This window comes from Xenopus laevis, chromosome 3L, assembly GCF_017654675.1.
Source record: "Xenopus laevis strain J_2021 chromosome 3L, Xenopus_laevis_v10.1, whole genome shotgun sequence".
In the NCBI taxonomy this organism is placed as follows: domain Eukaryota; kingdom Metazoa; phylum Chordata; class Amphibia; order Anura; family Pipidae; genus Xenopus; species Xenopus laevis.
In genome coordinates, this window is record NC_054375.1 from 133941607 (window position 1) to 133960443 (window position 18837).

Genomic DNA, 18837 nt, shown 5'->3' on the forward strand with positions numbered 1-18837 from the left:
ATGTAGGAAGTGCTGATTGGAAAGTAAAAGTAATTGTCTGTCCCGCCTCTATGCCTAAGGCATGGAGGCGGGGCAGACAATATTTGATTGACAGCTGAGATTTTTAAATGAGCTTACAACAGCTATGAATGCTTTAATAAAAAAAAGAATGTGGATTTCATGTTTAATTTGAAAAGGACTTTTATTATACAGATTTTTATGTCTGAGTGACAGGTCTGCTTTAATATGTTTTCATAAAGAATTGGGATAGTGAACTCACATCATATGCGCCTGCTTTGATCTGCTGATACAACTTGTGCTGATCTTCATCCCAAAATGGTGGGTAACCAACCAAAAGGATGTAAAGTATAACACCTGGTAAGAAAGTCACAAATCATGTCATCAAATGAATTTAATATAACAATACTTCCCTAATTTCACTGACATCTTGCATTCCCATCCACTGATGAGCTTAAAGGCATTCTGTCAAGATTTTTATGTTACAGTTTTGATTGCTAAATTACACTGTGCACATTGCACGTAATTCATTCTACCATTTAAAATGTTTTTATTGAACCAATAAATGCATTTATACTGGTGTATAGGCAGCCATCTCAATCATTGTGCCTGGTTAGGTCTGGACTGCGAATTAAAATAGGCCCTGGCATTTCAGGTACACAGAGGCCCAATCAGCCCTCTTAGAGGCCCAAACAGCCCCCACCAGCCCACTAAATAGTGACTTTCTATGGGACCTTATAGCAGCCCCTCTGGCATTTGCCAGAACCCACATGTGCATGGTCATGTGCTCAGAAAGAGCCAGCACTTCACTGCTATGGCTATTATTTCTCCTACTCAATGTAACTCAATGTAACTGAAGGTTTTGCGACTTGGGTTAGCAGGACTTGGATTTTTACTATTGAGTGCTGGTCTCATATCTACCACTAGGTGGGGCACGGGAATTCAGGTGTCAGGGAGCCGTTATCTAGTTTCATGACCATTGTTCTGTTGATTGGCTGCTGGGGGAAAAGGGAGGGGGGTTGATATCACTCCAACCTGCAGTGCAGCAGTAAAGAGTGACTGAAAGTTATAAGAGCACAAGTCACATGACTGAGGGTACCTGGGAAACTGCCAACATGTCTAGTCCTATGCCAGATTTCAAAATGAAATATAAAATAATCTGCTGGAAGAGCACTATTTTGTGAAAAACATGTTTTTCCATGACAGAATACTGTCATCACAAAAAATCCCTATATTTCTTCTATTCCATTCTCGTGTACTTCTAGTTAGCAGGTTTCATACAGCATCTCCAACCACTCTCAGAGAGCACACTGAGCATGTGCAGTGCCACTGACACCCTTAACAAAATCCAAGATGGGGAGTTCCTGTGCCCAAATTTGAAGGCCTGGATCATTACTGTTAAAGAGTTGCTGAGGCTTTAGGCTGGTGCACTAAGTTCAATATATAAATTATTGCATTTCTAGCCATGTTCATTTTAGGGTTTATTTCTTCTTTAAAATCTGATACTTTTTGATATGTTGCCACCCTACTCTTACCTTAACCCCACATTCACTGAGATAAGCCTCATAGGAATATAGTATAGGCATTTAAATACTAAAAAATCCACAGTGAATTTAGTCCTCTATATTTAATATTCAGTACTCACAAATTCTAACTAATCACATTTTTTATTGGTGTGTGTTACTACTACTACTACTACTATTGACTTTTAACTAGAACTTGAGTTTTTGAAACTCTAGCGCATAGGTTCTCCACTTACCACACGCCCAAATATCTACTGGTTTGCCGTACGCTTCCTTTCGCAGAACCTCTGGAGACAGGTACCCTGGAGTTCCAGCAAATCCTAGCAAAGTGAAAAGATGAATTGTAGTCATCTTGAAACGTTGCTGCCATTATTTTACTTGCCATATATAGAGTTATCATATGGACACTGCAGAGGGGCTTCCATGACTTATACATATATGCAACCAGTGTTGTTGGACAGAACTATAATGCAAAAGCCATTGCAGGGGAGGTAATATATGTAGATGATTGCTGATGAAATATGATTTACTGGAAATTATACACCCTGGCTGTGTTCATCAGTCTCCAATGAGATAGACATAGACGTATAGAAGTAAGCAATTACAAGTGTTCTCCTACAGTCTAATTTACATATTTGTATGATCTCAAATGCAAGACAAGCTGAAGCTTTTATGTTCTAGCTGCAGTAATTGCCATGAATAGATGAGATATGCAGGTAACTCCCCAGAGAATATAGAACATAGAATTATTGTCTGTGTGTGATCTAAATAAATCAGTCTTGCAAATGGGTCCTGTCCATTGTATTACAGGTATGGGACCTGTTATTCAGAATGCTCAGGACCTGGGGTTTTCCAGATAAATGATTTTTCTGTAATTGGATCTTTATTCCTTAAAGTAAAACTATACCCCCAAAATGAATACTAAGCAACAGATAGTTTATATCATATTAAGTGGCATATCAAAGAATCTTATCAAACTGAAATATTTTTTGCCCATTTACATCTCTTGCACCACCATTTAGTGATGGTCTGTGTGCTGCCTCAGAGATCACCTGACCAGAAATACTGCAGCTCTAACTGTAACAGGAAGAAGTGTGGAAGCAAAAGACAGAACTGTTTGTTAATTGGCTCATGTGACCTAACATGAAAAGAACCTTTGGAGCAGGCACTCAATGAAGGCAATCTTCCACCAGGCAGATCAATTCAAAGTGAAGAGTTTATTGTGTCCACAGCCTTATGAGTTTCGTAATAAACACTTAATCATAGGCTCAGGGCGGTGCACCTGGGCCTCTTCCCTTGTGTGATGAGTTTTCAATTTCTACCCTAAACTACAGATTTATTATTGACACGTGACCTAAGGTATAGTTTTCTGGTATGTTTGTGTGCACCGTGAATCATACGATCCCAGGGTGCTGTCCTTATTTATTAAAATGGCAATTTTCTATTTATGATTACCCAATGGCACATACTACGAGAAAAGTATATTATTATTAAAATGGTTTATTTACATGAAGCAGGGTTTTACATATGAGCTGTTTTATGCAATATCTTTTTATAGAGACCTACATTGTTTTCCTTTAATAAAGAATACATTCTCTAGTTAGGAATTTGGCTGCAACCAAGGACTTTCCCATTAAAGTCAAAGTACAAATTTGGCAACTACTTCTCATGCCCCAGATACCGGTATATACCCTTTACCAGTTTTCTTGTTTTGAGAAATAGTAAGTGGCATGACAACATGAGTGTAATTTTTTCACCTGTAGATATATTATAGATATATATTAAAAAGGATCCAAAGTATGCATTTGTCCCTTTAATCTCTTCCTTACTTACCAAACCAAGCCTGTTGCTCCCCTTGCACTTCTATGGCCAAGCCAAAGTCTGCCAGCTTGACTGCAGCTCCTTTGCATTTGCTGGCGAGGAGAAGGTTTTCTGGCTGTTATTGACAAAGATGTGGTTAGCAAGGCTAAGAAATCTATACAACCGAGTCCAACATGTTGCCTTCGTTTAATTTGCATGATCTGCGCTATTTCCAACCTCTTACAAAATAATTTTGCATGAGGTATTTTTATACAGTTGGGAGTAGGCATTAAAGGAGAACTGAACCTCAATAAAGAATTAGCCTAGACATGTTACCCCATATGTTTTGGGCTTCTGTTCCTGCCCTGGGCAACACAACCCTTTAGTAATGATGAATTGTGCCTCTGAAGATGCCCTCATTAGTGCCCCATCTTGTTTTGGGCTGATTTTCCATGCACTTTCTGAGTTATCTGAGCTTAGGGGCCAACTCACAATATACTGTATATATATGATATGAAATGCTTGATATAATAATGATTAGTAATTAGTGGTGTAACTATAGAGGAAGCAGACCCTGAGGTTGCAGGGGGAACAGGGGGCTGGATCATGGGGTCTGCTTCCTCTAAAGTTACATGAAAATCTCTCCTCCACAGTTGCTTTCCTTATTGAGAGCTCGTGGGGAGCGATAATAGCCAGGAAGCACGCGTGGACGGGTAGCGGGTGGGTTGGGGGTCACTGCGCACACCAAGCACCAAGATTTTTTTTTTTTTGACTGAGGGGCCCAGCGGCACATTGTCAAACCACTGTTAGTAATTAAATCAGATTCACAATACATGGAACCGTGCTTCTATGACAGAATTAACCTCACTTTACACTAATATTTTAATATTTTTGGATGACCCCTAAGCTCAGCTTTTCAGCAGTAGCAGAACATACCGTGCATGTGCAGCACCACTGGCACAACAAACATGGAGTAACAAGATGGGGAACTGCTGCGGACAGAATGGAATTTTATTTTTAGGGCTTCTGAACCTCTGGGCTGGTAAAGTAATTTCAGTAAATAAAAACTGCATTTCTAGTCTTACGGTTTTTTTTTTTCAGCTACAGTTTTCCTAGTTATTTAGAAGTGTTGAATCTGATAGAAATTCAATGTTACCATGTAGATGGCACACCACCCCCTTTTTTGCCCCTTCTTATCTTACCTATTAATATAGGTCTTTTTCTTGGTGTCACATTTACCTGTTTGACACTAATTAATGCCACTTGGGTTTGTCAGCTCAACCATTTATTTATCTGGAACACTGAAATCCGCTTGATGCAGGGCTGATAAATAATACATGCTGCTGACTGAACTGATTTCCATGCAGTCTTCCAATGTGCCTCAAAAATGATTAGTTCTCAGCCCTGCAACCTATGGATTTCATAGATTAGGGAGATTAGAGTTGGCAAACTGTCTAGGCTTCTGTCTCCCATTCCTAAATGGTATATCCCGGTCACTACGCATTTCTTCTGATAAAGTATTAAACTATTGGTTCCCCCAGAATTAACCCTCACTAATATATTTGCTTTACGGATCCTACTATTTAGACCCTTTCTTATTTGTATTGCAGTTTGTTATTGAGATTCTTGCCTGACTGCTAGGGAAGAGGGACCCTAACTACCCTATAACAGGTTTCTTTGTACAGGTATGGGACCTGTTATCCAGAATGCTCGGGACCTGGGGTTTTCTGGATAACAGATCTTTCCGTAATATGGATCTTCATACATTAAGGGGCCGATTCACTAAGGGTCGAATATCGAGGGTTAATTAACCCTCGATATTCGACTAGGAATTAAAATCCTTCGACTTCGAATATCGAAGTCGAAGGATTTAGCGCAGATAGTTCGATCGAACGATTCAAAGGATTTAAATCCAACGATCGAAGGAATATCCTTCGATCAAAAAAAGTTAGCCAAGCCTATGGGGACCTTCCCCATAGGCTAACATTGACTTCTGTAGCTTTTAGATGGCGAACTAGGGGGTCGAAGTATTTTTTAAAGAGACAGTACTTCGATTATCGAATGGTCGAATAGTCGAACGATTTTTAGTTCGAATGCTTCGATTCGAAGTCGTAGTCGAAGGTCGAAGTAGCCCATTCGATGGTCGAAGTAGCCCAAAAAAAACTTCGAAATTTGAAGTTTTTTAACTTTGAATCCTTCACTCGAAGTTAGTGAATCGGCCCCTTTAGTCTACTAGAAAATCACTTAAACATTGAATAAACCCAAAAGGCTGGTTTTGCTTCCAATAAAGATTCATTATATCTTAGTTGGGATCAAGTACAAGCTGCTGTTTTATTATTACAGATTTTTATTTTTTAAATATTTGGATTATTCTTTAATTTGGAGCTTTCTGGATAACGGGTTTCCAGATAACGTATCCTATACCTGTACTGCTTTGTCTTCAAGGGCCCTACAAGATGATACACAAAACTGTTCTGGAGGTTGTGCACAATTGTACCGGCACTATGGGGGTTATTAACTAAACTCCGAATGCAAAAATCACGAAAAAACATTTTTTAATAGTGATTTTTTTTAATAAAATCGGACTTTTAAAAAATCACGAGTTCTACGGAATTGATTAAACCCAGAGGATGGAAAAGTCAGAATCTGAAAATCCGGCATCTCAGACCTGTTGAGGTTGCATATAAGTTAATGGGAGAAGTCCCAATGTTTTTTTGATGTGCGCTGGGTTTCAAACAATACCCCAACGTTTTATGAGTTTTTAGGTGGAAATTCCAGGGAAAAAAAGTGAAAATCGGATGAAAAAATCCGGAAAAATCATGAAAATCTGATTTTGTTTTCCCGCAAAGCAAATTTTTGGGAAAATGTAATAATAAATAAGCGTAAAAAAAACCAAGCGGATTTGATCGGAATTTGTAACAGAAAATATTGAGATAAATTCGGACATTGATAAATAACCCCTAAATATAAATGCTGCATAAGCAGATGCTAAATTGTATCTCTCTGCCTAATAAAGAGAGGGCTATTTTCTTTATCATATGTATACTAGTCTAAAGCTTTCTCTGTGTATAGAAAAATACCATAGATGCTGTCTCGCTATCCATTTGCTTTAGGAACAGATGCATCAGCTCTGAGAGCCCCTGAGAAATGCACTGTGACTAAAATAAGGCTGGGACCTCTACTTTGCCAGTTTGCCACCTCCAAAGTGCCTGGCACAACAGATGCCACTGGGTGTCCAGCTGGCACAGAAATACCAGGCAGATCAAAGCCATTAAATGAAAGAGAAACAAAGGATTAAGGATCGGGATTATACACAGCATATAGGTAGAAACATTTTAAAAAACGTCATTACACTCTCCCACTGCATGCCATGCACTGAACACCAATAAATGCAGCCTACGACTAGACTCAAGCACCCACATGCCATGATATACACTAGCACCCCACTTCCACAAACATATCCGAATACAACGCATCACCTGCATGCATATGGTACTCCCAGGAGGAGGCTGTGTTTAGGATGGGGGGATTAAGGGATTTCCAACCTGGCATGCACATGGTACAGCAGATGGCAAGACGGATACAAAACTCACCTTTAGGTCCCTGTGGACAACCCCCATTTGGTGGCAGTGGAGGACTGCTTCAAGAATCTGCTGGATGCAATGACTGCGTGCAAACAGCAGGGGGGGCATTAGTAAGCTCTGTGTGTTTCTTGTGGGCTGATGGAGGGAAGGAGGGCAAGAGAGAAAGGGTAGGGTGCCTGCCAACCAAAACAGCCCCTTTACAAAGGGCGTTACTCTTTCTGCTGAGATCTGGCTCCTTGGTTTGCCTCTAGTTTTCCAAAGTGCTGAGATCACACACCTACGGGACTTTCAACCTGTTATCACCATATACAGTATCTAACTGATATCCTGCAATTAGGGTTGCCACCTTTTCTAGAAAAAAATACCGGCCTTCCTATATATTTATCTTATTTCCCTATTTATAACATTGGGATCAACCATCGTTTTTACCGGCCAGGCCAGTAAAATACCGGCCAGGTGGCAACCCTACCTGCAATATAACACAACTGTTTTTGACCTGTAACACTACTTCTAGCTAGGGCTGATTATGTATCTTATAGGGGCGATATCATAAGTGAAATATCTATTTCGTTGCACTCGTGCAAGCCCTGCAATGTGTTTTAGCATGATTCTATGTCATTGTGAGAAATATACACTCCTGGAAATTGTGTAGAAATATCAGCAAGTTTTAGTCTTGTAACCATTAGTAACCAAGGAGCAGTTGATACTGATCCAGTGCATTTTGAATAATTAAAGCACAAACCGTATCGGTTGTTAAGGGTTACTTGTCCAGGGTAAACGTTGCTTAAATTACTGGATTATTCCAATACAATGTAAATGAAGTTATCATACATGCATAGAACACACACACATATGAATGTATACATGAGTTAACAGAGTGATAATGTTTTATTATTTACGATACTGTTTGTACAACTCTACCTTAAAGGTTGGAGACATAATCTAGGTGTATCATTTCTAAATAACCATTGAGAAAGTTTTTGGAACTTATGTTCTGCACACCAAATCATTCTTGATCTACAATATATATAACTATGCTAAAATGTTTCTAAGATGTAGCTTGAGTGTTGTAAAGAGCAACTATCAGGAGTATGAAGGCCAATTGAAAAGCTGCTTAGAATTAGCCATTCTATAAAGTAAACCACCCCTTTAAGCAAGTACTCTTTCTAGCCACTATACAGTATTGCCAGTTTGTATATTATTGTGATAGAATTTGCTTAGTTAGTTTTGAGTATAATGTAATACAAATGTATTTTTTTCAGCTCTAATATTGGTATGCAAGCAGCTATTTCAGTTCATTAGGCCTGACCATGTGGTTTCAGAAAGAGCCAGCACTTCATGATGAAACTGCTTTCAGATAAGTTATTGTTTCTATTATATACTGTAACTGGAGGAGCCGCTGTTGGGCTTGGGTGTTTTACTATTGAGTGATGTTTTCTTATCTACCACTAGGTGGGGAATGGAAGCATTTTTAGCAATGCAGATGTTGGGTAGCTGTTATCCTGTTACCTTCCTATTGTAGGTAGTCGGGATAGGCTGCTGAGGTGGGAGTGAGATTGGGGGCACCTGTGAATCTAACGGCATTTCTAGCCCCATGTCAGAATTTAAAATTAAATATAAAAAAAAATCTGTTTTCTCTTTTCAAAAATGGATTTCAGTAGGGAATTCTACTGCAGCAGCACTATTGACTGATGTGTTTTTCCCATGACAGAATCTCTTTAAAGACTGACTGATCTCTTCTGGTTTTATGGAGAAAATTCACATAGCTGACATAGCTGACTGCCAGCACTATGTTCTAATAATGTACCTGTGTCACTAGAACACTATTAGCTGCCCACAGTGTTCATATCACTAATTACATCTGCAACTGCTTTCCATAAACCAATCATTTACCAACCAGAACTGTGTCATGATGGTGCAAGTGGTTCATGAATAATAGATACCTACCATGTGTTAACAACTGATGCAGTATCTCTGTATTTAGCTTAGCACTCATATTGATACTGTGCCGTATGACTCCAATTGGGTGGATTACATTGTATGTGAGCAAGAATAATGTCAAATATTTTGAAGATGGATTCTTTTGGCCCCAAATCATGACTCCGTTCATGTAGCAGTCCCTAGAAAGTTCCTCAAGGATCTTGTATGCAGACATTTAGTTTCTCTGATATATTCATAGTGGAAATGCCTTACAATGTGTAGGCTTACAGCTATGCATCTTTATCCTAAAGCTTACTTTAAGGCTATGGTACAAGTCATATACAGCTATGGGCTGAAGAATTCTAGGAAAAATGTGGAGCCTGGGAATAAATGTTCCCGAATCATATATCCATTGTGCTACACATAGAAAATCAGCTATGTTGTTCCTTCTGCATTATATTTGCTGTTATATGTTTTAAATCTCATCTGTATAATGTGATACTGTCTAAAGAATTATGTTTGTGTTGGTATTTGTGTTTATGTATATGCTTATGTACCATGCAGACTATCTGTGTAACAAATGCATTCACCGATACATGTAGTTCTTCTCAATGAAACATACATACACAGGGCAAAGACTCCTCCACTGCACAATTACTGTAGGACTTCCTCTGGAACGTAGACTCAATGAGGCTTGTGTCCCACAAAGTGATGTAAAGTTGCCTTGTAAGGATCTGAATAGCCTAATATTTAAGGGCACAAGTGGACACACCAACCAGGTGGGGAATAACAGAGATCACAAACACAGACAGGACTTCATATAAGATACAGGTATGGGATCTATTAGGTGGAATGTTTCAATCATCTGTGAATGATATTCTTCCAAAATTTGTGGAGCATGATTATATAACTCTACTAACTCTTCTAAGCATGTATAAAAACCCAGCAGGATTGGTTTTTTAATTTATAATCCAGTGTTCTCTCTTATTATTATTATAGAGAAATAAAAGAATCCGTGAATCCGTTTTTTAAAGGGGATCCCATGGAAAATAACATTTCAGAGCTTTCTGGATAATGGGTTCCTGGATAATAGATCTTATACCCATGGTAAAAAAAATAGTTTGGAATAATTGACCATTAGTTGACAGACAGACAAGACAGAAAGGAGACAGAGATATTGCCTTAAATGGAAAGCAAGAGGGGGACAATGGAAAGAGTGTGCCAAAAAAGGGGAAAGACAGAAGAAAATGAGCAATGTGAAAGGGTAAGTATTTATAGATATGTTAAAAATTTGTAAAAATGCATATTTTGAAGATTGAAATAAATAGATGAGAGAGTGAGAGAGAGAGAGAGAGAGAGAGAGAGAGAGAGAGAGAGAGAGAGAGAGATAGGCTGATGGATGGATAGACAGAAAGAAAGAAAGAAAGAAAGAAAGAAAGAAAGAAAGAAAGAAAGAAAGAAAGAAAGAAAGAAAGAAAGAAATACATGATACATAGATAGATGATAGATAGATAGATAGATAGATAGATAGATAGATAGATAGATGATAGATAGATAGATAGATAGATAGATAGATAGATAGATAGATAGATAGATAGATAGATAGATAGATGGATAGATAGATTGATTGATAGTAGATAAAGATAGATATGTAGATAAATAGTTAGGTAGATAGATAGATGATAGATAGATAGATAGATAGATAGATAGATAGATAGATAGATAGATAATAGATAGATAGATAGATAGATAGATAGATAGATAGTAGATAAAGATAGATAGATGAGATAGATAGTAGATAAAGATAGATAGATATGTAAATGAATAGTTAGGTAGATAGATAGATAGATAGATAGATAGATAGATAGATAGATAGATAGATAATAGATAGATAGATAGATAGATAGATAGATAAAGATAGATAGATATGTAAATAAATAGTTAGGTAGATAGATAGATAGATAGATAGATAGATCTGACACCTGATTCTCCAGAAGTTTACCCTTTGACTTCTGGCCTTGACTTGGGCATTAGCCCTTAGGCCAGTGTTGTGGACGATGCAGCCATGCAAGTAAGGGGATAACACTGCACAAAAGGAAAATGAGAGACACATAGAAAAGGGACAGGAGAGAGCGCAAGAGGGGGAGGACAGGGAAGAGACAGATGGAGGAGGAGAGAGGGGACTAAAAATATCTGCCAAGGAGAGCAAAAAAACAAGCAGAATTAACACAGAGAGGAGAAGAGGGATGGGGGAGCAGAGTGAGACAGAAAGATAAGGGAAAATATGGTGGGGAAATCAAGGCAGGGATTAATGGTGAGGGGGTGGGTAGAAGGAATGGTAGAAACAGATGAGAGAGAGAATATAAGGAGCTGGCAAGTTGATATAGAGAATGGAAACAGAGCACAGAAATTATGACAGAAAAGTGGAACCTGATAAATAGGGAAGATTGGGAGGAGGGATGAAACCAACAGTGAATGATGGATGATACGAAGGAGAGGAAAATTAAGCAGGACAAGCCTAAGGGATGTAACCTAAATCAAGCATTTGTTTAAGAGTATCGCATTACAGGCTGTGCAATACTTTGAGCACATCTACTGCAGCATTCCACCTGCGGGAATTCCTAAATCCCACTACTCCGTCAGCCCTGAGCAGGTGCATCATGGAGCAGTGCATGCTGGGACCAGCATTCCCACCGAGAGGTCAGGTGGTGGAGGTTCATTTTTTCTGACAGAAATTTGGGGTAAAGGTGGCAGAAAAAGAGTAGAATAAAGAAACAGCAGAGTCAAAAGAGAATAGAACATGGAGGAAAATTAAAGCATAAAGTGGTACTGTAAAAAAAAATCGGAACAGCAAGATGCATACAACTTCTGGTAGAGCAGAGGCAATAAAGAGAGAGGAATGTGACAGCCGGGGCATTTTAAATGCAAACTAAACTACTGTATTTCTAGAGATGCAGGAGCTCTCCTCTTTTGTAAGTGAAGCTGGAGATATTTATGTATAGATATACATGGCACCTCAAAAAGTTTATTAGCTGATCCCTTTCATGCCCACCTGGATGCACACCACAACCCCATTCCTCTGCCCGACCCACAGCTTCCCATGCACAGTGTTCCCAGAGTGGGATGGTATAGGGAGGTGAAAGGTGCAGTGCCCACGTGCTCCACGCCTCACCAGCCTCCCCCATGCCATGTCACAGCTCCCCCACCCATGGATACTGACCTTGAGGTCCCTGTGTACAATATCACAGGAGTGTGTGAAACAAACACTTTCTAATATCTGATGGAGACAGTGACTGTAAAACAAAACGAAGCGAACCAGGAGGCACAAAGCAGGCATTGAGGGGGCAAAGAGAAGCAACAATGGGTCACATAAGAGCAAAAAAAGGGAGGAGGCACAGAGGGTACAAATAGGGGCAAATATTTTTTTACAGTGGAAGTAGGTTGGTGCATAAGATCGGTAGTTGGAGAGCATAATACATGTGGTTGGAGGCAATTATCACAAAATAGACAGTGAGATGGATGGAGCCGTTTGTAGAACAGGGACACATTGTATCATGGGGTGCGGGAAAGAAAATGGAATGGCATGGACATAAAGGAACAACCACAACATCAAAAAAGGCATCAATATCAATAATACAAATAATAATAATAATAATAATGATCAATAAACGAACAGGAAACATTTGGTAAGGAAGTGAAATTGAATTCAAAGAACAACATTGAGTAGGCGGTGATGGAGGTATTAATGTAGGAAGGAAAGAGGTCAAAAGATGATGGGTAAGAAATTGGCATAACAAGGACAAGAGATTTAATCCAGAATGGAATAGTACAAGAATAGGAATCAGCCCAGAAATAAGGATCAAAAAGGGAAGACAGAGAACAAATCAAGGAAGAAGGGAAGAGAACAAGAGGAGAGAAACACAGAGTCTTAACATCACAAACCATCACATTGGTAAACAGGCAGCATGCACAGGGGTACGAGAAGTGAGGAGTGAGGAGTGATCCCTATAGTAAGTGCCCTGCCAATATGTGACTGTGACATGCCCTGAACTTCCTTATGTTTGTGTGTATATGACAGATATATATAAAAGAATTCCTGCCTATTGAGTTGCCTAATGTAACTGCAAGTTTCTCCCAAAATTTAAATTTTATGTCAGATTCAAGTGCAGGTCACAATGTCAGGTCCTGGACTTGGTACTAGATAAACCAGCTCGATTGACTCATTGACATCTTGGCCTGTTGTTGAGCTGTTGGGGGAAAAAAATGCTTCTTCACGTTTTTCTCTATAAGGGATGGGAAACCCCTGGCCTATCAGATGATACAAAACTACAAATCCCAGCAGCTCACAGACAGTGGAAGGCTGCTTTGGACGCAGGCAGTTGTACATAAACATCTGAATGATGTTCTATTCTTTTCAGCAGCTGCTGCACATATTTGGAAGTAAGAAATAAATCTATTTTATAAATAATCCCCCCTCCAAATACTCCAGCCTGTATTATTGTGATTAGAATACACGTGTATAGCTTTTGCACACACAGGGCATTCAAATTGCAAAATCAAAAAGCCACTATAGCAATCAGTTTAACCTAAGTAAATGCAGAAAATGGAGAACTGGAGAGGTTTAGTAAGAGAATTTTCAAGACATTCTGACTGCATGCTTTGTATTCCTAATAGCTCTCTGTATATATGTGCGTAAATGACATGTCCAGGTATGTGCAATATTCTATAATAATTTCTCCCCCAGGCACAATTAGTATTTGTAATGCGCATTTATGTTTTTGGAAGCAAATAACCAAACTTGTGCCTTAAAGGAACAGTAACACCAATAAATGAAAGTGTTTTATAGCAATGGAAATATAATGTACTGATGTGCTACACTGGTAAAACTGGTGTATTTGCATCAGAAACACTACTATAGTTTAAATAAACAAGCTGCTGTTTAGCCATGGGGGCAGCCATTCAAAGCTACGAAAAGACACAGGATACACAGCAGATAACAGATAAGCTCTGTAGTATACAATGGGATTCTTCAGAATCCATTATCCACTGTGTGTCCAGTGCTTGAATAGCTGCTACACAGCAGCTTGTTTATATAAACTATAGTAGTGTTTCTATAGCAAACACACCAGTTGTACCAGCGCAAGGCAACACTACATTATATTGTCATTGCTTTAAAACCTTTCATTTTTTGGTGTTACTGTTCCTTTAAGAAAATGGCAAGGAGGGGGTATGGGGAGAGAAAGGATTTGAGGGGTACTACGGAGTAACTGGATACCCACCTTGCATCTGCTTCACTGTAATATTCTCTTGCAACAATATCTTCAAATAACTCCCCTCCTGTGACCCTAAAAAAACGTAGACGTTTGTGACAAAGATGATTTACATAGAGAGAAATCATATATTTGTTTATGGCACGTGCAAAGGTGGACGAAAAAGCTCGTTACCTCACTAACATAGTAACAGAGAAGGATAATGCCCTTTAAATTCAATGTCAAATTCTACTTTCAGCATTGTTATTATTTACTACAGGGAAGCTCCGCCCACTGACCTATATAGCGGCATGATATATTGTCAACGATTGTTCTATATGACTGCATTTTATACTTCTATATCTCCTATTGTTGTGTATTACTGCATCCTATACTACATGGGGTTTTAACCTAGGAATGATTGTGCTTTTTACGATTGGTCGCCATGATCGAATATAATATAAAATTATAGTTTAAATGAGAAACATAATTCATTCTAAGCTTGGGTCACAAAGCTGATTCTGGGTCACATCCAAAGGCTTACGATCTTTATAACTGTATCCTATAACATTTCTATTTCTCTGCATCCTATACCAACGCCTATTGCTCTATATAATTGTAGCCTCTTACTTACAGTACCTATACAGTTACCTTCTATTACATCTCTTGTTTAGTGTTGCTGCTTGGATGCCAATGTAATTAGAGCATAAAACTGTAAAATATAGGAACTCCAGCCTTTGTTTCCAGTAACCCTACTCATATTGCTCTGTACAGCCCCATCCTATTCTAGGTCCTGTTGCTCTGTTTAACTGTGTTCTACTACATTTCCAATTATTTTGTACAACTGGAGACGAAGAAGAGGAAACAGTTTAGGGCGGAGACACATGCTCAGATTCGGGGAGATTAGTTGCCCAGCGACAAATCTACTCTTCTTTGGGGCGACTGATCTCCCTGAACTGCCTCCCGTCGGCTAGAATGTAAATCGTTGGTGGGATGGCACTCAAAACACTTTGTTTGGCGAAGTTGCCTCACAAGGAAACTTCGGGCGACTTCAGAAAATGAAGCGATCCATGTGCCATCCTGCTGGCGATTTAGATTATAGCCGGAGGGAGGCAGTTCGGGGAGATTAGTTGCCCTGAAGAAGAGGCGATTTATCGCCTGACGACTAAATCTCCCTGAATATTCGCGTGTGCCCTGACCCTAAATCAGGGATGTTCGAATAGTGGCCCTAGCCTGTTGCTGAACAATAATCCCTAACCTGACAGCTATAAATTGTAAGTGGACTGAAGCAAAGATTTCAAGGGAGGGGGCCAGCAAACAAGGACTGGGGGTTACAGCCTACATTCACATGTTCTCAGTATAATATTTTCCTGTAACTCCCTCTACTGGTTAAATGGAAGTTCACCTATAAGTTAATAGAATGTTATAGAATGACTTATTCTAATAGCTCAATTGTGCCTTTAATTGGTCATGGAACTCTTCAGTGACTTCTAATATTCTCATATTTTACATTATTCTCTAAAAAAACTCCTGCCATTGGTCAAATAACCCCATCTTATAACTCTCCCTATATTTTCCCTTTAATGCCCCTTATTGCTCTATGTATTTTCTCTAGAACTTCCTTTATTGCTCCATATAAGAACTATATAGCTACTCTTTGTGACATTTTCAATAAACAAACACAAAAGCCGATTTCTTCATGTAGTTTCTCTAGTCCCCCATTGCTATATATATCATTTACCTAATTGCTCAATTAAATCTTTCTCTTCAACACATGCAGCTTCTCTTCTTCTCTATTCCTTTTGTCCCAATATATTCCTCTTAAACCCTCCTGATGCTCCATAACCTCCCTGTAAGTCTTCTTTGTGCTACTTAGATCCACTTCACCACATCAGGGATATAGGATAACAGATGAGTTATATATTTTGGTCCGGTAAGAAGGTTGTATATAGAGAGAGGTTAGAAGGTTGTATATGGAGAGATGTAAGAAGGTTGTATATGGAGAGAGGTAAGAAGGTTGTATATGGAGAGACGTAAGAAGGTTGTATATGGAGAGAGGTAAGAAGGTTGTATATGGAGAGAAGTAAGAATGTTGTATATGGAGAGAGGTAAGAAGGTTGTATATGGAGAGACGTAAGGAGGTTGTATATGGAGAGAAGTAAGAATGTTGTATATGGAGAGAGGTAAGAAGGTTGTATATGGAGAGACGTAAGAAGGTTGTATATGGGAGAGAAGTAAGAATGTTGTATATGGAGAGAGGTAAGAAGGTTGTATATGAGAGTAAGAAGGTTGTAAGGAGGTTGTATATGGAGAGGTAAGAAGGTTGTATATGGAGAGACGTAAGGAGGTTGTATATGGAGAGAAGGTAAAGAATGTTGTATATAGAGAGAGGTAAGAAGGTTGTATATGGAGAGAAGTAAGAATGTTGTATATGGAGAGAGGTAAGAAGGTTGTATATGGAGAGACGTAAGGAGGTTGTATATGGAGAGAAGTAAGAATGTTGTATATGGAGAGAGGTAAGAAGGTTGTATATGGAGAGACGTAAGAAGGTTGTATATGGAGAGAAGTAAGAATGTTGTATATGGAGAGAGGTAAGAAGGTTGTATATGGAGAGACGTAAGAATGTTGTATATGGAGAGAGGTAAGAAGGTTGTATATGGAGAGAAGTAAGAATGTTGTATATGGAGAGAGGTAAGAAGGTTGTATATGGAGAGACGTAAGGAGGTTGTATATGGAGAGAAGTAAGAATGTTGTATATGGAGAGAGGTAAGAAGGTTGTATATGGAGAGACGTAAGAAGGTTGTATATGGAGAGAAGTAAGAATGTTGTATATGGAGAGAGGTAAGAAGGTTGTATATGGAGAGACGTAAGGAGGTTGTATATGGAGAGAGGTAAGAAGGTTGTGTATGGAGAGAAGTAAGAATGTTGTATATGGAGAGAGGTAAGAAGGTTGTATATGGAGAGACGTAAGGAGGTTGTATATGGAGAGAGGTAAGAAGGTTGTATATGGAGAGAGGTAAGAAGGTTGTATATGGAGAGAGGTAAGAAGGTTGTATATGGAGAGAGGTCAGAAGGTTGTATATGGAGAGAGGTAAGAAGGTTGTATATGGAGAGAGGTAAGAAGGTTGTATAAGGAGAGAGGTAAGAAGGTTGTATATGGAGAGAGGTCAGAAGGTTGTATATGGAGAGAGGTAAGAAGGTTGTATATGGAGAGAGGTCAGAAGGTTGTATATGGAGAGAGGTCAGAAGGTTGTATATGGAGAGAGGTAAGAAGGTTGTATATGGAGAGAGGTAAGAAGGTTGTATATGGAGAGAGGTAAGAAGGTTGTATATGGAGAGAGGTCAGAAGGTTGCATATGGAGAGAGGTAAGAAGGTTGTATATGGAGAGAGGTAAGAAGGTTGTATATGGAGAGAGGTAAGAAGGCTGTATATGGAGAGAGGTAAGAAGGTTGTATTTGGGGAGAGGTCAGAAGGTTGTATATGGAGAGACGTAAGAAGGTTGTATATGGAGAGAGGTAAGAAGGTTGTATATGGAGAGAGGTCAGAAGGTTGTATATGGAGAGAGGTAAGGAGGTTGTATATGGAGAGAGGTAAGAAGGTTGTATATGGGGAGAGGTCAGAAGGTTGTATATGGAGAGAGGTAAGAAGGCTGTATATGGAGAGAGGTAAGAAGGTTGTATATGGAGAGAGGTAAGAAGGCTGTATATGGAGAGAGGTAAGAAGGTTGTATTTGGGGAGAGGTCAGAAGGTTGTATATGGAGAGACGTAAGAAGGTTGTATATGGAGAGAGGTAAGAAGGTTGTATATGGAGAGAGGTCAGAAGGTTGTATATGGAGAGAGGTAAGGAGGTTGTATATGGAGAGAGGTAAGAAGGTTGTATATGGGGAGAGCAGATTGAGACTGTGGGAACAGACAGATGAATGCAGACTTGGTGACTAAATGAGCAATGTAGGCGTGAGCAGATAGAGGGATGCAGAAAGGAAAGTGTAGAGAGAGATGTGAAGGCATGAAGAGGCTGTGTCTAATTGTGCATTGTGTCAGAGCTACACACTACGTTATATATAGAATGATGACTTCCAGTATGTGTCAGTGCAACGCCTGCCATCAGTGGAAGTAATAAAGGAGGGGAGCAGCACACAGTGTGCAGCACAAAGGGACATTGCCCTCTAACCAAGGGGAGTAATAGAGAGGGTAGAGCTATAGTCACACAATCATGTGGTACCGGTCCAGAAGCAGCAGAGTGGGTGGCTGGCATGGCAGAGATGTGCTGACAGTTGTGTGGGATTTAATCTTAGTAGGGGGGACTGTAGGGCAGGCTGGAGGTGTAGTGACAGGGAGGCGAGTAGTAAGTGCCGAAATGTATTATTATTTATTATCATTATTAGTTATACAGTGACAGGATATTTATGAAAGACTTTACAAAGGGATTGCTCATTATTCACATTTGTCCATGCTCATGCAGAACTTGCAATTATGGTCCCTATCACATCAATTATTACACATGATTAATAATGTGCTTATTATTAATATTATTATTAGTAACCTGCCTGTATGGTTTTAAAAGGTGGAAGAAAACTGGAGCACACCCTCGCAGAAACAACATACTACCCCCTTGCAGATGTTAAACCGCCATGCACAAGGGTTACTATAGTCCTGCCATTAACTAGCCATACAGTACAGGGCTCCACTGCACCTACATGTTGTTTCATTGCTCCCTTGAAATTGTGCAAAATTGATGGGTGTGACTGCACCGTAGGCACTAT

The 18837-nt window shown here is 39.3% G+C and overlaps 1 protein-coding gene across 20 annotated transcripts in view; it reads right to left on the bottom strand.

The window, feature by feature from the left end:
- The window catches only part of camk2b.L (calcium/calmodulin dependent protein kinase (CaM kinase) II beta L homeolog), a 95053-nt gene that overhangs the window by 19041 nt on the left and 57175 nt on the right, over nt 1-18837 (bottom strand). For 15 of the 20 annotated variants that reach the window (XM_041584990.1, XM_041584986.1, XM_041584988.1 and 12 more), the window contains 5 exon segments: nt 14104-14169; nt 6914-6986; nt 3354-3456; nt 1757-1840; nt 260-354 (listed from right to left, as the gene is read on the bottom strand). In XM_041584990.1, coding sequence (XP_041440924.1) covers nt 260-354; nt 1757-1840; nt 3354-3456; nt 6914-6986; nt 14104-14169 — 421 coding nt within the window. 20 annotated transcript variants of the gene reach the window in all.